This window comes from Grampus griseus, assembly GCF_964374135.1.
Source record: "Grampus griseus genome assembly, chromosome: 2".
NCBI lineage: Eukaryota > Metazoa > Chordata > Mammalia > Artiodactyla > Delphinidae > Grampus > Grampus griseus.
This window is the reverse complement of record NC_139018.1, coordinates 123,292,842-123,318,495: the sequence shown is the minus strand read 5'-3', so window position 1 is coordinate 123,318,495 and position 25,654 is coordinate 123,292,842. Positions and strand designations below refer to the sequence as shown.

The window sequence follows — 25,654 nt, the reverse complement described above, 5'->3', positions numbered from 1 at the left end:
TCATGAACTTGGGTACCGTGGATGTGTCAGGAGCCTCCCTCAGGAAGGAGAGCCTCTCTAGGGCTTCCTCTGGGTCCCCGCAGCTCCACTCACCATCTCCTGCTCCGTCTCCTCAGGGAGCTCTGCCTTGGCTGGACCCTCCCCAAGGGGCCTCTTCTTCATTGCCTTGCTTTACCAGCGTAACCATTCACATCTGCTGCCCTGTTAATTCTCACCCCATGAGACAGCATTGCCGTTGCCTCCACTTTACGTGAAGGAATTGGAATCCTGGATAGATGCTGTGATTTGCTGGCAGGCACTCAGCTAGTGCAGGAGAGACCTGGGATTCCCATTTGGATTCGTAGACTCTGCCTACGCCTTTTGTCCTCCCAGTGAGATCACCGGTTCCCAAACTAGTTCACGCACCCTAACTGGTAACCAGTGCCTGAGCACTGCAATGTATGCTTGTCAGTTTCCTTCTCAGTTAGATTCTGTGTATTGGGTTGAACCATTGCTGTTGTGTGGGTCAAATAATGACTATACTAATACTTTACGGACCTCATAAAATATAGAGGACAAACATTTCAGGATGAGATTTAAAAGGAGTATCCAAAGCAGTCTGTTCCTCGCTTGCTGCTGTGTGATGGATCTCATCTGAGGCCAGTGCTAGTGGAGAGCGTGTGCGGGCATTGGTGTCTTCATCACGGGTGGATCACACATATCTGTGACAAGGGGAGTGATCAGAAGCCTGTGATCGTCTCCCTGGAAAAGAGGGACATGTGTCTGAGTGCCAGGCACCCCCCTCTGCTCCTTCTATTCTGTATTTCTCCTCTGCTTTGATCTAGGTGTACCAGGTTAGCTGCCTGAGACTGTATGTGAGTGAACCTGGCAGGGATTAAGTACACTGCACCACTGACTGACTGCCCAGCAGGAGCTGAGAGTTTCCCTCCCTATGCCCTGGAGGACAGACCCACAAGTGCCCATGCTGCCCCCAGGAGCAGGTGTGCTGAGAGGTGGGGAGGGAGCAGGGAGGAGAATTGCTGTCTGACTTCAGATCGTTGGATAACAAAGGGGATTCTTTCATTTGCTCAGGATTTTCATCCTGACGACGATTAAGGTCAGGAGGAGAACGAGTGTTGCTAGCTAGTTAAGTGTGTAAATCAGTGTGTGTATTAAGTGTGTAAATTAAGTGTGTAAATCAGAGTAAGCAACAGAGGTCACTGCTGTTGACTTGCTTGGCAGAGCAAGTGGGCAGCTGCTGACACCTGTGTTGCCAGGGGCAGAGGAGCGAAGGAGGCGTGCATGAGAGTAGCACACATGGCACAGCTGTTCTGCGTCACCTGGAGCCCCCTTTCTCCACCCCTTCAAGCTGGACACTGACCTTGGGGGCAAGAAGGAGTACATGGAAGGGGATTCTGCCAGGGCCAGCTACATGCCTTCTGGGTGTCCTAGTTTCTTTTTGTTTTTGTTTTGTTTTTGCGGTTTGCGGGCCTCTCACTGCTGTGGCCTCTCCGATTGTGGAGCACAGGCCCCGGATGCGCAGGCTCAGCGGCCATGGCTCATGGGCCCAGCCGCTCTGCGGCATGTGGGATCTTCCTGGACCGGGGCACGAACCCGTGTCCCCTGCATCGGCAGGCGGACTCTCAACCACTGCGCCACCAGGGAAGCCCTATTTTTCATCTCAAACACTGTCATTTTCATCTCTAGATGTTCAGTTTGGGTCTTTTTTTAAATGCCTTTCCTGTCTCTACTTAAATTTTTAATCATAGGAAATCCAGTCATAATTACTATTTCAATGCCCTTTCCTATTAATTCTAACAACTGTCTCTTTTCTGGATCAGTTTCAAAGGATTTATTTATTCTCCTCATTATGGATCTTATTTTCCTGCTGTGTATTTGGATTTTACATTATTGGGTGCTGCCTATTTTCATGTTCCTTTAAATATTCTCGAGCTTTGCTTTGGACTGCAGTTAAGTAACTGAGAACAGTTTGATTTGTTAGGTGTGTCCAAAGCAGTACTCATTTCAAGTTAATTATTCTCCATACCTGAATACCCTACCAGTGCCCATGGATTATACATTTTCCCATTCTGGCTGATAGGAACAGTTACTGTTCCAGGACCTGTTTGAGCCCAGAGCCCCTCTAACCCTTTTTGAGTGTTTCTCTCTCTGCCACATACAATTCCCTCACAGGTATGCGTCTGTCATCCTTGCTGGATACTCACGGGGGAACCTCTACAGATCTCTGAGGTTCTCTGGGTACTTTTCTCCTCTCTGGTACTCTGTCCTGCAAACTAACTCCCCTAGTCTCCTTGGACTCCCAGGTCCAGCTTGTCAACTGAGGAAATCAGCCAGTTGGGTTCCCCTCCACAGTCAGGGCAGTCTTTCAGTCTTTCAGTCTGGGCAGTAATCTGGGGCATCTGTAGGACTCAGTTTCTTTGTTTTCCATCTTTCAGGTGTTGTTGTCCGAATGTTCCATGTCTTTGATTTATATATTTTGTATGTTGTTTTCGACTGTAGATTAAGTCCTGTCTCTGTTACTAAATCTTGACCAGTAGCAGAAGTCCTGAACTTTAAATTTAAAAATCTGCCTTTTTCATAGGTATTGTACCTGTCTTTCAGTTCACTCAATGACACATTCCCAGCCTCTTCTCCTGGGCACTTAGTTCTACAAGGGGATTGCCCCTAAGGAGGATGGCTCCGTTACCTGTCTTTTTGTAATTATTTTCGAAGAATTCTTTGTATATTCTTTTATAAAAGCCCTATGCAGATATTTTCTCCCATTTTGTGGCTTGCCTCTTTACCTTTTCTGTGATGTCTTTTGATGAAGGGAAGTTACTAATATTTCTAGAAGACAATGTATTCATCTTTTCCTTTGTGACTAATCTCTCTAGTTTACTATTTAATAAATCTTTCTTTACCCTGGTATCATGAAGATATTTTCCTGTAACTTTATAAAAGCTTTATTGCTTTACCTTTCACATTTAGGGCCACAGTTCGACTGGAATTGATTTTTGTAGATGACTTCCTTTTCCCATGTGGATGCCCAGTTATCCCAAAATCATTTATTGAAAAGACACCCTTTACCCAGAGCAGCACCACCGTATCGTAGATCAGATGACCATCATGCACAGCTCTGTTTGCAGGCCTCCATGCTCTTCTATCCATTTGTCTGTCCTTAGTTTGTCCTTATACCAGCGCGGTACTGTTTTAATTACGTTGCTTTCTGATAAGTCTTAGTACGTGTTAGAAGTCTTCCTCCCACTTTGCTCTACTTTTCAAGAGTGTCATTACTATTCCTGGCTATTTGCATTTCCATTCTTTTACAGTAAACTTGTTCCCGAACGAATTCCCAAAGAGGTTGGAATTTTGATTGTGATTACATTGAATATATAGATAAATTTGGAGAGATGAGAATCAATATTGTAACAATTTTGAATTCTCTAATTCATAAATACTATATATTTCTTCATTAATTGTGTCTTAATAACACTTTCTAGTTTCATAGAGTCTTTGTACATTCTTGTTAGATTTAATCCTAGCAAAATGATTTGGTTAGCTTGTTATAATGTGTATATAAATGTGATGTGTGTGCATTTACAAAGTAGTAAATGCACTATACATGCATATGTATATATGTACATGTATACAGTCTGTAGAAATACAGTGGTGGATCTGCTATCCAGAAACCTTGCTAATTAATAAGTGGATTTACACTTACTAATTCTAACAAGTTTTCTGAAGATTATTTTAGATTTTTTACACATATAATCATTTCATTTGTTAATGATGATAGCATTTCTACCTTTCCAATTATCATAGTCTTAGTTCCTATTTTTGCCCATTTGCAAAGGCAAGGACCTCCAATACAGTCTTCAATAAAAGTGGTGATATCAGACATTCTTTCTCTGATACGAACCTTAAAGGGAAAAATTAGAACATTTCACTATTATATATATTTCAGTATGATATTGCTGAATACCATTTACAGATTAAGGATATTCCCTCTTATTTTTATTCTGTTAAGAAACGTTATCATGAATGGATGTCGAATTGTATAAAATGCATTTTCTGCTTCAAGTGAGCTGATTGTATGATTTTTCTCCTTTTGTGCTAATGTGGCTAATTACACTGATTTTTTCTTCTTTTTGAATTTTATTTTATTTATTTTTTTATACAGCAGGTTCTTAGTTATCCATTTTATACATATTAGTGTATATATGTCAATCCCAATCTCCCAATTCATCACACACACACAACCCCCTGCCACTTTCTCCCCTTGGTGTCTATACGTTTGTTCTCTGCATATGTCTCAATTTCTGCCCTGCAAACCGGTTCATCTGTACCATTTTTCTAGATTATACATATATGTGTTAATATACGATATTTGTTTTTCTCTTTCTGACTTACTTCACTCTGTATGACAGTCTCTAGATCCATCCACATCTCTACAAATGACCCTATTTCATTCCTTTTTATGGCTGAATGATATTCCATTGTATATATGTACCATATCTTCTCTATCCATTATCTGTTGATGGGCATTTAGGTTGCTTCCATGACCTGGATATTGTAAATAGTGCTGCAATGAACATTGGGGTCCATGTATCTTTTTGAATTATGTTTTTTTCTGGGTATATACCCAGTAGTGGATTTGCTGGGCATATGGTAATTCTATTTTTAGTATTTTAAGGAACCTCCATACTGTTCTCCATAGTGGGTGTATCAATTTACATTCCCACCAACAGTGCAAAAGGGTTCCCTTTTCTCCACACCCTCTCCAGCATTTCTTGTTTGTAGATTTTCTGAAGATGCCCATTCTGACTGGTGTGAGGTGATACCTCATTGTAGTTTTGATTTGCATTTCTCTAATAATTAGCGATGTTGAGCAGCTTTTCATGTGCTTCTTGGCCATCTGTATTTCTTCTTTGGAGAAATGTCTATTTAGGTCTTCTGCGCATTTTGGGATTGGGTTGTTTGTTTTTTTTAATATTGAGCTGCATTAGCTGTTTATATATTTTGGAGATTAATCCTTTGTCTGTTGATTCGTTTGCAAATATTTTCTCCTGTTCTGAGGGTTGTCTTTCCGTCTTTTTTGTAGTTTCCTTTGCTGTGCAAAAACTTTTAAGTTTCATTAGGTACCATTTGTTTATTTTTGTTTTTATTTCCATTACTCTAAGAGGTAGATCAAAAAAGATCTTGCTGTGATTTATATCCAAGAGTGTTCTTCCTATGTTTTCCTCTAAGAGTTTTATAGTGTCCAGTCTTAGATTTAGGTCTGTAATCCATTTTGAGTGTATTTTTGTTTATGGTGTTAGGAAGTGTTCTAATTTCATTTTTTACATGTAGCTATCCAGTTATCCCAGCAGCACTTATTGAAGAGACTGTCTTTTCTCCATTATATATCCTTGCCTCCTTTGTTATAGATAGTTGACCACAAGTGTATGGGTTTATCTCTGGGCTTTCTATCCTGTTCCATTGATCTATATTTCTGTTTTTGTGCCAGTACCATATTGTCTTGATTACTGTAGCTTTGTAATATAGTCTGAAGTCCAGGAGCCTGATTCCTCCAGCTCTGTTTTTTTCCCTCAAGACCGTTTTGGCTATTTGGGGTCTTTTGTGTCTCCATACAAATTTTAAGCTTTTTGTTCTAGTTCTGTAAAAAATGCCATTGGTAATTTGATAGGGATTACATTGAATCTGTAGATTGCTTTGGGTAGTATAGTCATTTTCACAGTATTGATTCTTCTAATACAAGAACATGGTATATCTCTCCATCTGTTTGTATCATTTTTAAGTTCTTTCATCAGCATCTTATAGTTTTCTGCATATAGGTGTTTTGTCTCCCTAGATAGATTTATTCCTAGGTATTTTATTCTTTTTGTTGTAACGGTAAATAGTGTTTCCTAAATTTCTCTTTCAGATTTTTCATCATTAGTGTATAGGAGTGCAAGAGATTTCTGTGCATTAATTTTGTATCCTGCAACTTTACCAAATTCATTGATTAGCTCTAGTAGTTTTCAGGTGGCATCTTTAGGATTCTCTATGTATAGTATAATGTCATCTGCAAACAGTGACAGTTTTACTTCTTCTTTTCCAATTTGTATTCCTTTTATTTCTTTTTCTTCTCTGATTGTCGTGGCTAGGACTTCCAAAGCTATGTTGAATAATAGTGGTGAGAGTGGACATCCTTGTCTTTTTCCTGATCTTAGAGGAAATGCTTTCAGTTTTTCACCGCTGAGAATGATGTTTGCTGTGGGTTTTTCATATATGGCCTTTATTATGTTGAGGTAGGTTCTCTCTATGCATACTTTCTGGAGAGTTTTTATCATAAATGGGTGTTGAATTTTGTCAAAAGCTTTTTCTGCATCTATTGAGATGATCATATGGTTTTTATTCTTCAACTTGTTAATATGGTGTATCACATTGATTTATTTGCATATATTGAAGAATCCTTGCATCTCTGGGATAAATCCCACTTGACCATGGTTTATGATCCTTTTAATATGTTGTTGGTTTCTGTTTGCTAGTATTTTGTTACGATTTTTACATCTATATTCATCAGTGATATTGGTCTGTAATTTTCTTTTTTTGTAGTATCTTTGTCTGGTTTTGGTATCAGGGTGATGGTGGCCTCATAGAATGAGTTTGGCTGTGTTCCTTCCTCTGCAATTTTTTGAAAGAGTTTGAGAAGGATGGGTGTTAGCTCTTCTCTAAATGTTTGATAGAATTTTCCTGTGAAGTCATTGGACCCTGGGCTTTTGTTTGTTGGAAGATTTTTAATCACAGTTTCAGTTTCATTACTTGTGATTGGTCTGTTCATATTTTCTATTTCTTCCTGGTTCAATCGTGGAAGGTTATACCTTTCTAATGATTTGTCTATCCCTTCCAGGTTGGACATTTTATTGGCATAGAGTTGCATGTAGTAGTCTCTTAGGATGCTTTATATTTCTGCAGTGTCTGTTGTAACTTCTTTTTTATTATTATTATTTTTAAACAGGATATTTTTATTTTTTAAATTTATTTATTTTAGTTTTGGCTGTGTTGGATCTTCATTGCTGTTCGCAGATTTTCTATTGTTGTGGCGAGCGAGGGCTACTCTTTGTTGGAGTGCACAGGCTTCTCATTATGGTGGCCTCTCCCGTTGTGGAGCTTGGGCTCTAGGCATGCAGTATGTGTGGCGCACGTGCTCAGTAGTTGTGGCGTACAGCCTTAGTTGCTCCACTGCATGTGGGATCTTCCCGGACCAGGGCTTGAACCCACGTCCCCTGCATTGACAGGCAGATTCCCAACCACTGTGCCACCAGGGACGCCCTGTAACTTCTTTTTCATTTCTAATTTTAATGATCTGAGTCCTCTCGCTCTTTTTCTTGATGAGTCTGGCTAGTGGTTTATCAATTTTGTTTATCTTCTCAAAGAACCAGCTTTTAGTTTTATTGATCTTTGCTATTGTTTTCTTTGTTTCTATTTCATTTATTTCTGCTCTGATTTTTCTGACTTCTTTCCTTCTACTAACTTTGTGTTTTGTTTGTTCTTTCTCCAGTTCTTTTAGGTGTAAGGTTAGATTGTTTATTTGAGATGTTTGTTGTTTTTGAGGTAGGATTGTATTGCTATTAAATTCCCTCTTAGAACTGCTTTTGCTGCATCCCTTGGGTTTTGGGTCATCATGTTTTCATTGTTATTTGTCTTTAGGTATTTTTTGATTTCCTCTTTGATTTCTTCAGTGATCTCTTGGTTATTTAATAATGTATTGTTTAGCCTCCATGTTTTTGTGTTTTTTATGTTTTTTTCCCTGTAATTCATTTCTAAGCAGAAAAGATGCTTAATATGCATCTAATCTAAAGCAGAAAAGATGCTTAATATGATTTCAATTTTCTTAAATTTAATAAAGCTTAATTTGTGACCCAAAATGTGATCTATCCTGGAGACTGTTCCATGAGCACTTGAGAAGAAAGTGTAATCTGCTGGTTTTGGATGGAATGTCCTGTAAATATCAATTAAATCTATCTGGTCTATTGTGTCACTTAAAGCTTGTGTTTCCTTATTAATTTTCTGTTTGGATGATCTGTCCATTGGTGTAAGTGAGGTGTTAAAGTTCCCCACTATTATTGTGTTACTGTCGATTTCCTCTTTTATAGCTGTTAGCAGTTGCGTTATGTATTGAGGTGCTTCTGTGTTGGGTGTATATATATTTATAATTGTTATATCTTCTTCTTGGATTGATCCTTTGATTATTTTGTAGTGTCCTGTCTTGTCTCTTGTAACATTCTGTATTTTAAAGTCTACTTTATCTGATATGAGTATTGCTACTCCAGCTTTCTTTTTTTTTTTTTTTGCAGTACGTGGGCCTCTCCCATTGCGGAGCACAGGCTCTGGACGTGCAGGCTCATCGGCCATGGCTCACGGGCCTAGCTGCTCTGCGGCATGTGGGATCTTCCCAGACCGGGGCATGAACCTCTGTCCCCTGCATCGACAGGCGGACTCTCAACCACTGCGCCACCAGGGAAGCCCCTAGCTTTCTTTTGATTTCCATTTGCATGGAATATCTTTTTCCATCCCCTCACTTTCAGTCCGTATGTGTCCGTATGTCTGAAGTGGGTCTTTGTAGACAGCATATATATGGATCTTGTTTTCGTATCCATTAAGCCAGCCTGTGTCTTTTGGTTGGAGCATTTAATCCATTCATGTTTAAGGTAATTATTGATATGTATGTTCCTATTATCATTTTCTTAATTGTGTTGGGTTTGTTTTTGTAAATCCTTTTCTTCTCTTGTGTTTCCCACTTAGAGAAGTTCCTTTAGCGTTTTTTGTAGAGCTGGTTTGGTGGTGCTGAATTCTCTTAGCTTTTGCTTGTCTGTAAACCTTTTGATTTCTCCATTGAATCTGAATGAGATCCTTGCTGGGTAGAGTGATCTTGGTTGTAGGTTCTTCCCTTTCATCACTTTAAGTATATCATGCCACTCCCTTCTGGCTTGTAGAGTTGCTTCTGAGAAATCAGCTGTTAGCCTTCTGGGAGTTCCCTTTATGTTATTTGTCGTTTTTCCCTTGCTGCTTTCAATAATTTTTCTATGTCTTTAATTTTTGCCAATTTGAATACTGTGTATTTCGGCATGTTTCTCCTTGGGTTTATCCTGTATGGGACTCTGCACTTCCTGGACTTGGGTGGCTATTTCATTTCCCATATTAGGGAAGTTTTCAACTATAATCTCTTCAAATATTTTCTTGGATCCTTTCTCTCTCTCTTCTCCTTCTGGTACCCCTATAATGCAAATGTTGTTGCATTTAATGTCTCAGAGGTCTCTTAGGCTGTCTTCATTTCTTTTCATTTTTTTTTTCTTTATTCTGTTCCGCAGCAGTGAATTCCACCATTCTGTCTTCCAGGTCACTTATCTGTTCTTCTGCCTCAGTTATTCTGCTGTTGATTCCTTCCAGTGTGTTTTCATTTTTCATTTCTCATTTCAATTATTGTGTATTTATCTCTGTTTGTTTGTTCTTTAATTCTTCTAGATCTTTTTTAAACATTTCTTGCATCATCTCGATCTTTGCCTCCATTCTTTTTCCAAGGTTCTGGATCATATTCACTATCATTATTCTGAATTCTTTTTGTGAAAGGTTGCCTATCTCCACTTCATTTAGTTCTTTTTGTGGGGTTTTTTCTTGTTCCTTCATGTGTTACATTAGCCCTCTGCCTTTTCATCTTGTCTGTCTTTCTGTGAATGTGGTTTTTGTTCCACAGGCTGCAGGATTGTAGTTCTTCGTGCTTCTGCTGTCTGCCCTCTGGTGGATTAGTTTATCTAAAAGGCTTGTGTAAGTTTCCTGATGGGAGGGACTGGTGGTGGGTAGAGCTGGCTGTTGCTCTAGTGGGCAGAGCTCAGTAAAACTATAATCTGCTTGTCTGCTGATGGGTGGCACTGGGTTTCCTTCCTGTTGGTTGTTTGGCCTGAGGCAGCCCAACACTGGAGCCTTCCTGGGCTCTTTGGTGGGGCTAATGGTGGACTCTGGGAGCGCTCACGCCAAGGAGTACTTCCCAGAACTTCTGCTGCCAGTGTCCTTGTCCTCACGGTGAGACAGAGCCACCCCCCGCCTCTGGAGGCGACCCTCCAATAATAGCAGGTAGGTCTGGTTCAGTCTCCTGTGTGGTCACTCGACCTTCCCCTGGGTCCCACTGTACACATCACTTTGTGTGTGCCCTCCAAGAGTGGAGCCTCTGTTTCCCCCAGTCCTGTCAAAGTACTGTAATGAAATCCCACTATCCTTCAAAGTCTGATTCTCTAGAAATTCCTCCTCCCGTTGCCGGACCCCCAGGTTGGGAATCCTGACGTGGGGCTCAGAACCTTCACTCCAGTGGGTGGACTTCTGTGGTATAAGTGTTCTCCAATGTGTGAGTCACCCACCCAGCAGTTATGGGGTTTGGTTTTCTTGTGATTGCACCCCTCCTACCATCTCATTGTGGCTTCTCCTTTGTCTTTGGACGTGTTTTATCTTTTTTGGTGAGTTCCAGTGTCTTCCTGTTGATGATTGTTCAGCAGTTAGTTGTGATTCCGATGCTCTTGCAAGAGGGAGTGAGAGCATGTCCTTCTACTCTGCCATCATGAACCAATCTCTGATTTTTTTCTAATACCATACCAACCTTGAATGTTTGGACTACAACCACTTTCCTAATGTATTATCTTTTAATATATACTGTTGGGCTTAGTTTGCTAATGTTTTATTAAGAATATTTGCATAGTAAGATAGGCTTGTAATTTTCTGTTTTCATAATGTGTTTGTTGGGTTTCAGTATCAAGTTGATGTTGGCTTCAGAAAATAAGTTGGAAAGTGTCCTTATCGCTGAACAGTTTTCATCAGTGAGTGTTATTACTTCCTCAGATTTTGCTAAAATTCACTAGTGAAATCATCTGAATCTGAAGTTTTCTTTGTGGAAGATTTAAATATCTATCAATTCATTAATGTGTAAATAACTAGAATGTTTATTTTTCTACTATAAATTTTAGTATTTTGTATTTCTCTAATAATCTGTTCTTTTCATTTAAGTTTCAAACTTATTGGCATACAGTTATTCATATAATACCTTTAAACTTTTTGATGCCTGTAGGATCTATAGTGAAAACCTCTTTTTTATTCCTGTTATTTGTAATTTATACTCATTCTTTTCAAGCTTAGTCTTTCTGGGGTGGGTTAGTTATGATATTTTTACTTTTATTTTTTTCTATTATGTTTAATATAGCCTTCATTTAACTTTCTTTAGATTTCATTTACTGTTTTCTAATTTTTGAGGTGGATGCTTATCTTGTTATTTCAGCTTTTAATACTTTTAATATATGCGAATAGGCTCTTAATTTCCCTGAAAGGAAGCCATATCCCACAAGTTTTGATACATAGTGTATTTAATAGTATTTAGGTAAATACATGTCTTAATTTCTCTTGTGACTTTTTTCTTTGACCAATTGAATTTTTAGAATTATATTCCATAATTTCAAAGCAAGAAGTCTTTTAAAAAATCTTTTTATTATGTATTCTGGTTTATTTGAATTCTATGTTCACTTTTTTGAGATTTGTTACTTGCTTTATGGCTCAGAAAGTGGTTAATGTTTGTGAATTTTGTGTCTGCACTTGAAAAGGATGTATTCTACAGTTGTTGAGTGCAGTGTTTTATATTTATTTATTTATTTATTGGCTGTGTTGGGTCTTCATTATGATGTTCAGACTTCTCTTGTTGCAGAGCATGGGCTCTAGGTGCGAGGGCTTCAGTAGTTGTGGCACGTGGGCTTAGTTGCTCCATGGCATGTGGGATCTTCCTGGACCAGGGATCGAACCCATGTCCCCTGCATTGGCAGGCAGATTCTTAACCACTGAGCCACCAGGAAAGTCTGAGTGCAGTGTTTTATATATATACGTATATACCTATTCAGTTAAGTTTGTTAATAGTGCTGTTCAAATTTTCTGTACCTTCTGGGTTTTTGACTGTCCTGTCAAATACTGAGAAAGGATTGTTAAAATCCCTCTATTAGGATTGTGGCTTTGTTTTGAAGTTATGTTATTTAGAGTTATTTTTATTTTCTTATGGATTGAACTTTTTATCATTTTGAGTTAACCCTTTTTATATGTAGATATGCTTTTTGATTCAAAATCACCTAGTCTAAGATTAATACAGGTACACTAGCTTTCTTTTTGTTACTCTTTGTCAGATATATTTTTCATCCTTTCACATTGTTTTCCGGTATCTGTATTTTTCTTACAAATACCATATTGTTGAGTATTTAATAAAATTCATTCTGACAATCTTTATGTTTTCCCTAAAAGATTTTACATGATTCACTTTTTTTTTTTTTTTTGAATCAGCTATACATATACATATATCCCCATATATGATTCACTTTTAATGTTACTGTTGGGAAGTATATTTGAGTGTGAAGATTCCATCTTTTATTTGTTCTGTCTGGACCATTTTCCCTTTTTCCTCCATTTTCGCCTGCTTTTAGATTAATTGAGAGGTTTGTTTATTTATTTATTTATTTATTTTTGCCATGCCACATGGCTTGCAGAATCTTAGTTCTCTGACCAGGGATCGAACCTGGACCCTTGACAGTGAAAGCTCCGAGTCCTAACCACTGGACAGACAGGGAATTCCCAACTGAGCATTTTATTTTTCTTTCTCCAGCTGGGTTGGAAGTTATACATTCCTTTACTCTTATATTAGTGGTTGTATTAGAGATTACAGCATGCATCTTTGACTTATCAGTATTTAATAAATATGAATTGATTTTTATCCTTTCCCTGGACAATGCAAGGACTTTTTCTTTTAACATCTTTTTATTCTCTCTTAACTTACATGCTCTTATAGGTATGTGTTATAATTATAACTGTTTATAAATCCCCTGAGACGTCATTATTATTGTTTAATACAGTCACCATGTATTCACATTTGCCCTCACATTTACCTTTTTGCTGCTCTTCATTCTTTCCTGCATCTGAACCAGGACCATTTTTCCTTCTCTTTGAAGAGCACTATTTAGATTTTCTTTAGTTCCAGTCTGCCAGTGACACTCTCAGTTTCCTTTTAAGATTTTATCTTCTTTGGTCTTCAGCATTTTAGTGTCGTGTGCCTAGGTATAATCTTCCTTTACCTATTTAAGGTTTATGGATCTGTGGTTTGGTGCTTTTAATCAGATTTACTAAATTCTCAGCTATTATTTCTTCAAATATTCCTCCTGCATAATTCATTCCCTCCTTCCCAATGACAAATATGTCAGCCTTTCCCCCTCTCTCCTCTGTGTCTCTTACCCTGTCTTCTGTTAGCTTTCAACTTCTAGTCTCCCAATGCCTTATTCTATTTTTTTCTAACTTTTCTTCTAGTGTAATAATTTTCTCTTCAGCTTTACCAAATCTTCCATTGAACCAGTAATCAAGCTTGTAATTTTTTTTTCAGGTCTAGTTCGTTTTTTGTTTGTTTAACTTTTATTGAAATATAGTTGATTTACAATGTTGAGTTAGTTTCAGGTATACAGCAAAGAGATTCAGTTATACATACATATATATATACATATATATATATACACACACATATATTCTTTTTAGATTCTTTTCCATTATAGGTTATTACATGATATTGAGTATAGTTCCCTGTCCCTGTCCTTGTTGGTTATCTATTTTATATATAGTAGTGTGTATATTTTAATCCCAAACTCCTAATTTGTCCCCCCCTTTCCCCTTTGGTAACCATAAGTTTGTTTTCTTTGTCTGTGAGTCTCTTTCTGTTTTGTAAACAAGTTCATTTGTATCATTTTTTTAGATTCCACTTATAAGTGGTATCATGTAGTATTTGTCTTTCTCTGTCTGACTTACTTCACTTAGTATGATAATCTCCAGGTCCCTCCACGTTGCTGCAAATGGCATTATTTCATTCTTTGTAATATTCCATTGTATGTATATACCACATCTGCTTTATCCATTCATCTGTTGATGGACACTTAGGTTGCTTCCATGTCTTGGCTATTGTAAATAGAGTTGCTGTGAACATTGGGGCGCATGTATCTTTTTGAATTATGGCTTTCTCCAGATATATACCCAGGAGTGGGATTGCTGGATCATCTGGTAACTATTTTTAGTCTTTTAAGGAACCTCCAAACTGTTTTCCATAGTAGCTCCACCAATTTACATTCCCACCCACAGTGTAGGAGGGTTCCCTTTTCTCCACATCCTCTCCAGCATTTATTATTTGTAGGCTTTTGATGATGGCCATTCTGGCTGGTATGAGGTGTTCATTTGTTTAAATCTGTTAGGTCATTTTTTATAGTTTCTAGCTCTTCTAAGTGTCAGTCTGGTCAATCTTATCTTTAGCTTCAGGATCATCGCAAGCATGGTAATTTAGAGTCCCTATAAGCCTGATCCTATTCTTATTTTTGTTGGTTCTTATTGTATGATACCTTATCTTGTGTTGTGCTTGGTTATCTCTGAGTATGTGTCTGACACTGTACTTGGAAATTTATTTCTTATAAATAATTTGAGGACTAGGATTATATGTTTTTTTTTTAATTAAGTGAGGACTTTGTTTTGTTCATTATCTGGGAGTTCCCGCAATCTGGAATGACCTTAATCCAGTGCCAGTTCGTGATATTTTCTGGGCCACCCAGTTGACCCTAAGCTGAGGAGCAGTTTGCACAAAGGCTCACTCTTACTTCTGGTTTACTGCCAGGCCCCAGTGAGTTCTATGGTAGCAGAATAATAGCCCCTCACTTTCACCCATGTCTTAATCCCCTGGACCGGGGAATATGTTGTGTTACATGACGAGGGGAAATTAAAGTTGAAAATGGAATTAAGGTGGTTAATCAGCTGTCCCTGAGGTGGGGATAATATCACTAATTATCCTGAACTATTGAGGCAGTCTCCTAGTAATTACAGGGGCCCTGAGAAGTGAAAGAGGAGGCAGGATAGCGAATGTCAGATGCAGCGCGAGAAAGACTCCATCCCCAGGTGCTGACTTTGAAAATGGAAGGAAGCTGTGAGTGAAGGAATGGGAAGGGCCTCGAGAAGCTGGAAGAGGCAAAGCAGTGGATTTTCTCCTAGAGCCTTCAGAAGGAACACAGCAACATAGCCCTCTAGATACCTTGGTTGCTCAGTGAGGCCCCTTTCCAACTTTTGACCTCCAGACCTGGAAGATAGCACATGTGTTACAGCAGAGGGAGGAAACTGGCTCAGGTCCTGCACTCACCACTGGTCTCATTAGCTCCACTCGTTTCTCTACTATCTCTTTTAGAGACCAGAGACTCCCTGAAGGAAAAAGAGGCCCCAAAGATCAGTCCCAACTCTCCAGATTTTTGTCTTTTCTAGATTTGATTCTACTTCACCTTCTTGTTAAATCTCTGATACCTTTGGGCAGTCGTTTTTAATATTTTGTCCAGTGTTTCTATTTGCCCCCAGCTGGACGTTTGGTCCAAATTGCCTATCTTTCAAGCTGGGCATTTTTTTTCTCTCTCTTGAATTCCAATGAGTGAACTAGTCTGGTTGCGCTTTAGAATTCTACTTTCCTGCTGCCCTTTTGGTCATTTCCCAGGTTAGTGAAGGGCTCCTTAGCTGACCTCTTTTTGTATCCTCCATCCTGATTTTCTTCTAACACCAGCAGTATGACTCTCTCCTACATGGTTACCCTTGGGAGCTGCCCTCAGAATCCACTTGGTTATAAATGCACCCAGGTTTCAGTTCCCTTCAAGCCACCTTGTGAGAGGTGGGTGCCTTTTTTTCCAGTTGGGCTGTCTGCTCAGTGATCTCCAAAACGGGACAGGTTCACACCTGCTGCCCGGTCTGTGCCTACACGTCACACATCACCTTTGGTGATGAAAGAGGGACTGGAGGCCTGTGGTTGGTGTGAATGAAAAATATTACCTGCTATATCAGTAAAAAAAAAAGGATGTTGCAGCCATCAAGCCATCACCTTAGGGACAGTGAGTCCTGAGGGAACTCAGGATGGAAACAGTGTTTGCCTTGAAGCCGCTCTCACCCTCACCCCAACAGCCTGCCTGAAGAAACTCAGGATGAGAAAGCACAGGCTACTTGGCCCCAGATAGCTGAGATGCATGTCAAAGGAATGCTTTCAGTGAGCCCAGACTCTTGCATCTTTCCCATACAGAGAAAAGCACCAAATTCCTTAACTTGATATATCTGGTTTTCTTTAATCAACAGTAATCTTTTGATGTTCCGACTACCTGGTCTTTTGTTGCAAAAACTACTATATATCTTGGCCACCCCACCCCACCTCTTCAGAATGGTTCTTCAGTGTTATCTGAGATGCTGTGTCCTGGTCGTGAAGTCCTCAGAATGTACGCGGAATAAAACACAACTCTGAACTTTTAGGTTGTGCATTTTTTTTCAGTTGACATTGGGAAGCAGACAGGCTGGCCTGTCACCTGGCAGAGCAGAACAGATCAGCAGCGCCGATCCAGACGTGTTTTATGTAGTGGCACCGTGTTGGATTAAGTACAGATTCTTTAAGAGGGCTATTTTAAAGAATGGCCCTCATTTAGGTTTCGAAGTTGGTTTTCTATAAAAACAACTATATTGCTTAACTGTCTGAAAGCATAGCCGGCCCTTAGATACTCTTTACACTTCTGATTTTTTTAAAAAAAGGGTACCTCTGCTGGCAGTCACAGCCTACAGAGGCAGCATGGAGCATTTGTAGTGAAAGGGAAAGAAAGCCTTTTAATTTTGAGAATTCAGGCTCAAACCCAGCACTCTGAGCCTTTGTACTTGGCCACCATCTAAACTAAAGCTTTGAGGCTTTTTGACTGTGAACCAGCAAGGAGACAAGGGAACAAAGGAGGAAAAGGTAGGGAAGGAAGGGAGGGCTGGCTTGTGCATTTTTAAGTCAGATTTAACAAATGAAAGCCTGGCTTTCTACCTTCACACAAAGGGAAGTCTAGTGCAGGTACTTGTGGCAGGAAAATTTGCAATTGGAAAAAGAAAGCCTCAGCCCAGACACCCCTCGATCAGGTCTCTATCAGCTGTCAAAGACGCTGATGTTCAGAAGCCTCCTGTGAGGCCCGCTGAGGCCCTGATGCCTGTCTGCTGTCCCTGTCAGCTTTGTTTCCCTGGAGACACTGATGGATCAGGAGCCGGTGTGGCACTCAGAAAAATCGCCACATTCTGGACTGCCTGCCATCCAGGGCCCTGTCACCAGCTGCTGTGCCAGCCTCCTTATGCACTTATGAATCTAGGATGTGTTAAATGATAGTCAAACTCCTGCAATTGTAGATTAGTTACTTAAATGTGTTTTGTGATCATTTCTATTCTATTTCTGTTTGTATTGGGCATAAACTCCCAGTGTTACACTGAACTATGAAACCAATTGGAGAGAAGATTCTTTGGTTGAAGACTCCTTATACATTTGGCTTCTCCTGCCCCCAGGACCAGAGTGCCTTTGGTTTCATTCAGGTTTTTAGTTATTTAATAAAAACTGATTGATCAGGGGACACCCTGCCATGAGCCAGGGGACACCGTGGTAGACGATTTCTTTCCCATTTCAGGGTAACTGACTGAAAATATTGATTTGGCAATCTAATCTTTGCAGTAAATAAGTAAATTCATTCGTTCATTCCCTCATTCAGTATTGGGCCGTCTGCCCTCTTTTGAATGCCCACAGCACTGACAGGCGTGTAGTAAATACAAATTGTACTAAAAATGGAAACTAAGAGTTGGGATAGTTATTCCATGCATTTGGGTTAAATGTTTTGCCTAAATTAATGCAGGTATTGTTCACCCATCGTCAATAAATAAGCAGCCAAATTAGAGGCTATGAAGAAATCATTTGATATTGCTACCCTCACACTTGTAAAAGAGGGACTGTGCTTTCTGGAACACAGAGAGGCCCTACCGGGCCCCCTGGCAGCCCCATCTGCCTTAGCATCAGGTGAGGGGTGTCTGGTAATCAAGGGGTCCAGGCCTCCAAGGGCTCAGCACGGAGCTCTGGGTCTATTCGGGAGCTTGTGGTACATGAGATCCTTGAGGAATAAGCATCTGTCACCCCTGGGTCATGTGTGCACCAGACCCTGTGCTGGTCTTGAGGAAACAGAAGTCCTGTCCTCAGAGAATCTGAGGTCCAGGGAAGGAGCAATGTGTGTGGGGGCCATTCAAGCACGGAGTAGCAGTACCCACCTGCCCAACCTAAGGCAGGGGGCTGTCCACATCCTGCAGTGCAGGGGGCGGTTAGCCAGGTGGAGTCAGGCGGGAGGGCAGAGGACGTCATGTGGAAAGGTGTGGGCCTCTCCAGGGCCCCTGAGTGCAGGAACGGGTGCCAGGAGGGATGGGGGCAGCCAACAGGGTCAGCTCGGGGCCCCCTGGGCAGAGCCTGGCTGCTGCATGGAGGTGCAGCTCTCATTCCATAGTGCAGCAGCCGAAGTAGGGTGATCAGCCTTCAAAGGCTACTGTGGGGCAGTGATGTTGAGGCTGGAGGTGGAGGGGAACCCTGAGTCCCTTGTGTGGAGGAGATCGTGGCAGACCACAGGACACAAAGGGCGTTTTCAGGATGGGGGTCCCAGAGGCAGAGAATAGAAGGAGCTCATGTGTGCCCAGGTCTGGCCGCTGGTGCAGGAGGTGGTGTTGCCAGGCTCTGTGGGTCCTCTCACCAGCCTCCTCTGGGACCCAAAGACCAAGACAACACAGCCTTACTCTGAAGTCTCCACAGGGAGATCCAGGTGAGGTTCCTGCTGGCGGCACCTGCTTGTCCCATCGGCAAAGCAATGTAAACTGGTTTATGTAACATTTTAATTTTTTAAATTATTTTTTAATTTTTAAAATTTATTTATTTATTTATTTATTGCTGCATTGGGTCTTTGTTGCTGTGTGGGCTTTCTCTAGTCACGGCAAGTGGGGCCTACTCTTCGTTGCGGTGCGGGGGCTTCTCGTTGCGGTGGCTTCTCTTCTTGCGGAGGACGGGCTCTAGGTGTGTGGGCTTTAGTAGTTGTGGCATGTGGGCTCAGTAGTTGTGGCTCGCGGGCTCAGTAGTTGTGGCTTGCGGGCTCTAGAGCGCAGGCTCAGTAGTTGTGGCACACAGGCTTAGTTGCTCCGCAGCATGTGGGATCTTCCTGGACCAGGGCTTGAACCCTTGTCCCCTGTATTGGCAGGCTGATTCTTAACCATTGCACCACCAGGGTAACTTTTTTTTACCACCAGGGTAACACCACCTATGTAACTTTTTTATGATAAAAAATAATGTCTCTTCTTTAATGGACTATAAATGGCCTTTTTCAGACATCACTTCTTCTGTTTTAGGATGGAGACAGTCCACTTTTGCTTTTACAGAGTATTTATTAGTCATTCATTTAATGCAGTGGTCCCCAACCCCCAGGCCGTGGACCGGTAATGGTCCAAAGCCTGAACCATCCCCCACCCAACCCCACCCTACCCCCATCCGTGGAAAAATTATCTTCCACAAAACCAGTCCCTGGTGCCAAAAGGGTTGGGGACCACTAATTTAATGCAAATGTGAAACACAAGATTGATAACAGAATTTTGCACAGCAAAGGAAACCATAAACAAGATGAAAAGACAACCCTCAGAATGGGAGAAAATATTTGCAAATGAAGCAACAGACAAAAGATTAATCTCCAAAATATACAAACAGCTCGTGGAACTCAATATCAAAAAAACAAACAACCCAATTAAAAAATGGGTGGAAGACCTAAATAGACATTTCACCAAAGAAGACATACAGATGGTCAAGAGGCACATGAAAAGATGCTCAACATCACTAATTATTAGAGAAATGCACATCAAAACTGCAATGAGGTATATCACCTCACACCGGTCAGAATGGCCATCATCAAAAAATCTACAAGCTATAAATGCCGGACAGAGTGTGGAGAAAAGGGAACCCTCATACACTGTTGGTGGGAATGTAAATTGATACAACCACTATGGAAAACAGTTTGGAGGTTCCTTAAAAAACTAAAAATAGAACTACCATAGGACGCAGCAATCCCACTACTGGGCATATACCCTGAGAAAACCATAATTCAAAAGGACACATGTACCCCAGTGTTCATTGCAGCAATATTTACAATAGCCAGGATATGGAAACAACCTAAATGTCCATTGACAGGTGAATGGATAAAGAAGTTGTGGTACATACATACAATGGAATATTACTCAGCCATGAAAAGGAACGTAACTGGGTCATTTGTAGAGATGTAGATGGACCTAGAGACTGTCATACAGAGTGAAGTAAGTCAGAAAGAGAAAAACAAATATCGTATATTAACGCATATATGTGGAATCTAGAAAAATGGTACAGATGAACCTATTTGTAAGGCAGGAATAGAGACGTAGATGTAGAGCACGGACATGTGGACACAGGGGGGGAAGGAGAAGGTGGGATGAATTGGGAGATCAGGATTGATGTACATACACTACCATGTGTAAAATAGATACCTAGTGGGAACATGCTATAAAGCACAGGAAGCTCAGCTTGGTGCTTTGTGACGACCTAAGGGGGTGGGATGGGGGGGTGGGAGGGAGGTCCATGAGGAAGGGGGTATAGGTATACATATAACTGATTCACTTCACTGTACAGCAGAAACTAACACAACATTGTAAAGCAATTATACTCCAATTTTAAAAAAGAAAAAGAATCTTCCTGGTGAATCAAACATTCATTCAGCAACTGGTCTGGGCACTGCATTCGATACCAGACTCCCCTGTGTGGTTGAACCAGGGTCATGATACCTGCGCAGGTAGCTGTTCTACCTGAGAGGGTGCCAAGTGTCAGGAGGATGTGGGAGCTGGGCATCTTTGGAGGGACCACAATCTGGGGTGACTTGGCCCACAAGGTTCTCAACTGCCACAGTTTCTAGAGAAATACAAGTTCAAAGGCAGGGGCCAGGGCTCTCCCCTGTGTCACCACCCTGCCTCTTCTTTCCCACCTACCTAATGAGGTCAAATCACTTCATCCAAAGAAGCTTGAGAAATGTTTGCAGCAGAAACCATGTGCATTTTATTGCCAGTAAGGTGCTTGTTTGGACATGTAGGCTCTGCAGTGAATGATGTCAGCTGCACTTGGCCCAAGATGCCGGGTGTGCTGTGGCCAAGCTGCAGAGAGAGTGGGTGGCATGGCTGAAGGCCTGCTGGTGTGACGGTATCCTCGTGGATCATGCTGCTTCTGCAGCGCCTTCCAGTACCAAGGCCATTGCAGGCGGTGGGGTGGGGATAGTTAGAATCACCTCTGCATTCATGGAACTGTGAATTCACAGAGCTCCGGAGATCTTGGAGAGCCAAGTCTAAATGCCAAGAGGTCTGCACTTCTTAATCAGAAGAACTAGGAGTAAATCCCAGGGCTCCTGATTTTTTTACTCCGGTTTTCGGTGAACTGTGCTAACTACATCCAGGGGCATTGCTGAAGATGGGAAGGGGGTACATTTAATTGACATATGTTTTTGAAAACATTCAAACTTTGACATGTTTGTTTCTTTGGTAATTTCTGTGGAATCAGTTCTACACTTTCTGGCTTATACATACGTTATCTTTTCTTGTTAATGCAAGATAGTCTTGGTGAGGTCGGCGGCTGAGCTGGATGTCTGAGAGGCCAAGGAGCTTCCCTCACTTGCTCCAAGGTCTCTTGACCTTGGGCATGGTCCTTAATTACCCCACATTAAAGGTAGTTTGAAAACCAACCTCACTGTGGTGCTGTGAGTGGTGGTGAACACCACTTAGCACAATGCCTGGCAGTAGGTGACCTATAAAACATTGTAGTGTAATTGATGATTATGATATAGATAACGGTACAGAGGTGCCCTTGGGTGAGTTAAGCATGAGGCTCTCTGTATTTGTGCTGAAATTCCTGGATCTCTGAGCTAGGTGCTACTTGATGATTCATCTGTTTCTTCACAGTCAATTGTCAATGATTGTTTATATTTGCTTTCTTTAAACTTTTTTTTGTGGTAAAATACACATAACAACAAAAGTTGCAATTTTAACCCTTTTTTTTGTTGTTGTTGTTTTTTTAGATAGAGTCTCTTTATTGCTTTGAACTTTTCTTTTCTTTTCTTTTCTTTTCTTTTGTTTGTTTTGCGGTACTTGGGCCTCTCACTGTTGTGGTCTCTCCCGTTGCAGAGCACAGGCTCCGGACGCGCAAGCTCAGCGTCCATGGCTCACGGGCCTAGCTGCTCTGCAGCATGTGGGATCTTCCCGGACCGGGGCACGAACCCACGTCCCCTGCATCGCAGGTGGACTCTCAACCACTGCGCCACCAGGGAAGCCCCTCTTTTCTTTTCTTTTCTTTTCCTTTTTTGGCGCTCTGTGCGACTTGCAGGATCTTAGTTCCCTGGCCAGGGATTGAACCTGGGTCCTCGCCAGTGAAAGCACAGAGAGAAAGTGTGGAGTCCTAACCACTGGACCACCAGGGAATTCCCCATTTTAACTTTTTTTTAAATGTACAGTTCTGTGACATTAAGTACATTCACATTCTTGTGCAACAGTCACCACCATCCATCTCCAGAACTGTTTCATCTTCCCCAACTTTTTGTCTGCTTTTTCAAAAAATGGAGTTAGCATGCTTGGGATGGAAGGATAGACTGGACCTTCTGTCCATGCTCCGGTACCAGGTCAACAGAAGGTTGGCTGTTGGATGACTTGGGCACTACCTTGAGGCCAGTTTGGCATGAAGGAGATGGGTAGATGATTGGATGGAGTGATGAATAAATATATTTCTTAAATGGGGTTATTAAGAAATTGCCAATTACTTTGGAAACAATCAAGATAAGTAGAATTTTCTCATCCAAAAGGTGTGCTCTGGACATGAAACCCTTTTTAAATGGGAAAATCAGAGATGGTCTCTGTATTAGTTTGTTAGGGCTAGGAGTGGCCCAAACAACAAATTTATTTTCTCACAGTGCTGGAGGCTGCAGAGTCCAAGATCAGGGTGTCCACAGGGCTGCTCTCTTTGAAGCCCCTCTCCTTGGCTTGTAGATGGGTGTCTCTTCCCTTTTTCTTTTCACAGTCTTCCCTCAGTTTGTGTCTGTGTCCAAATTCCCTCTTCTTATAAGTACACCAAGCAGATTGTATGAGGGCTAACCTTGATGATCACATTTTACCTTAATTATCTTTGAAAAGACCCTATGTCCAAATACAGTCACATTCTGAGGTACTGGGGGTTAGGACTTCAACGTATGGATTCTGGGGGTGGCGTAAGGAGACACAGTTTAACCCGTAACAGTCTCTAAAAATCCCTCCAGCTCTAAAAATCCTCCCCAGTTCCAGACAAAGCAAAGGCCAGGCATCCCATGCCCTGGGGATGCACATTCCCCAAGGCACATGGTTATTAGTAGAACATTACCAATGCAGCTCTGAAGCCCCAGAGACAGAATGTTCTACCGTTTCTGAGCCATGCACATTACATTTTTCTTAGAGAGAAAGAATCATAAACAGAGACAGAGTATTTTAAGTCTACCCTCCCTGTCTGCCAAGAATAACCCTGGTGTGCTGCAGAACTCCCTCCCTTCATGGCCGTCCTGGGCACTGTATCTGCAGATGTCTGCTCTGGAAAAGTCAGCCAACTGGCTTCAAGAGAAGCACAAGGCTTGAAATAAACACCGCTTCTCCAAGCATAGCCTTACTCTGGAACAGAGCCAGAGGCCATTTCAGTCCACGGAGAGAGGGGCCGATGGTTAATGAAACTTCAGGAAGAGCCTTTTAAAATGGCACTTTCCTTTCAGCTGTTGAATTGAGCTACTACTATTTAGTGAGTTCTTTTAATGTACATGCTATACGGGAAAACAGTCAGGACAGACTTTTGAGTCATTGCCTTTACAGCCGTATCCTGTCCCAGGGAGGGCATTGTTTTGCTGGAGTAATAGTTATCTGGGTGGGTATCAACAATGTTTATGGTATTCCTTTGATTTTTAACCAGTTGCACTTCTTTTTCTTTTTTTTTGCGGTACGCGGGCCTCTCACTGTTGTGGCCTCTCCTGTTGCGGAGCACAGGCTCCGGACGCGCAGGCTCAGCGGCCATGGCCCACGGGCCCAGCCGCTCCCCGGCATGTGGGATCTTCCCGGACCGGGGCACGAACCCGTGTCCCCTGCATTGGCAGGCGGACTTTCAACCACTGCGCCACCAGGGAAGCCCCAGTTGCACTTTTTTTGTGACACCATGCTTGCGTGAGGAAAGACAAGTCCTTTTTTTTTTTTTTTTTTTTTTTTTACACCACGTGTGACACTCATGGAGAAAAGAGAGTGGCCAGCCTGATCAAAGCAAGCTGATTTTTAAAAACCCATAAATGTACTCAGTTATTTACACTAAAGACATATTCCCGGTATTTCTCTCCTCCCTCCCTACCACCCCCCTCCTCTCGCCCCTTCCCTCTCCCCACTCCTCATTTCTCCACGCGAGCCAGGCCTTGCTTCATCTATCAGTGCCAAATTCTAAGTGAAGGACTTTCTTTGTGGGGAGCTGTCATTTTTTCATCAAGCAGAATAATAAAGAAATTGGTGGCTGACACATTGATTATTTAACTGTTTTTCCCCAAATATCTGTGAAGAATTTTTAGCGCACATTGAGGAAGTGATATTTTTATTCTAAGTTCCTATTTTCCAGATGGAATCTGCTTCTCTAAATCTGTATAGAAAGTTGGAAGGTGCTGGTCTGTCTCAAGAAACTCACTCATTCCTTCCCGTCACTAGTGGCTTCCCTCTTATACCATATGTGCTTAATTTGCATTAGAGCTACAGTTCTATGGGCTCACTGTCATTCACTGTAAAAACAAAGATGCACAGGCCAAGTGCTCTGTGTGTGGTGTGTGTGTGTGTGAGAGAGAGACTCTGCACAGGTTACAAGGCAGAGTCCTTCTTCGTGGAATGTTCCTGCTGTGGGTGGGAGACAGAGAAGCAAGTGCCTTTTAGATGGACAGGCTGAGCTCAGATCTCTCTAATGTGTATGTGCTATTATTTTAGGTCTCCGAATTCAATCCTTTGACGTTCACCAGCGTAATCGAGTGTGAGAAGCCCAACAACGACCTGACTAGGTTTCGTGGGTGCATGTGAGTATCAGACCTCTGCCTGGGCTTCCCCTTCTGTTTGACAGACTACATGTACATATGCGGTCAACCCTTGAGCAACACGGGTTGGGGGATGCCAGCCCCCACCCAGTTGAAAATTCACATGGTCAGTGTCAATGGGGGATTGGTTCCGGGACCTGCCAGGGATACCAGAATCCACGGATGCTCAAGCTCCATAGTCTGCCCTCTGGATGTGTGACTCTGCATCCATGGACTCAGCCAATCTCGGATGGTGTAGTACTGTGTTTATTGAAAAAAACCTGTGAATAAATGGAACTGCGCAGCTCAAACCCGTGTTGTTCAATGGTCCACTTTGTATAGTATAGTACAGTACTATATGTATATATTCTTTGCCACTTGGTGCAGCCTTTGAGGAATGTTGCCCTGCACCTGAGCTCATGGGGCTGCTTGGTAAGAGCCTGTCAGCAGTAGAAGTTTGTCAGATCCCCTCCCTCTAGCAGCCAGAGAAGGTGGGGACGTGGGAAACAAGGTTGACTACATGTGGCCCCATAAATGTAAGCACAGGCCCCAGGCAGGAGGAGCCTGCCTGGAAGTTCATTCCTTCATTCATGCACTCAGCCATTGAACAAGTATTTGCTGAGCACCTACTGTGTGCTAGGCTCTTTTCAAGGCTCTGG

At 41.7% G+C, this 25,654-nt stretch overlaps 1 protein-coding gene across 1 annotated transcript in view; it reads left to right on the top strand.

Annotated features, from left to right (window-relative positions):
- LOC309819314 (phospholipid-transporting ATPase VA-like) overlaps positions 1-25,654 on the top strand; it is a gene marked incomplete at both ends in the record, with an annotated part of 136,928 nt that overhangs the window by 89,259 nt on the left and 22,015 nt on the right. The window contains one exon of the mRNA XM_082649420.1: positions 24,913-24,998. Within this exon, the coding sequence (XP_082505546.1) occupies positions 24,913-24,998 (86 nt within the window). The remainder of the gene's footprint in view (positions 1-24,912; positions 24,999-25,654) is intronic.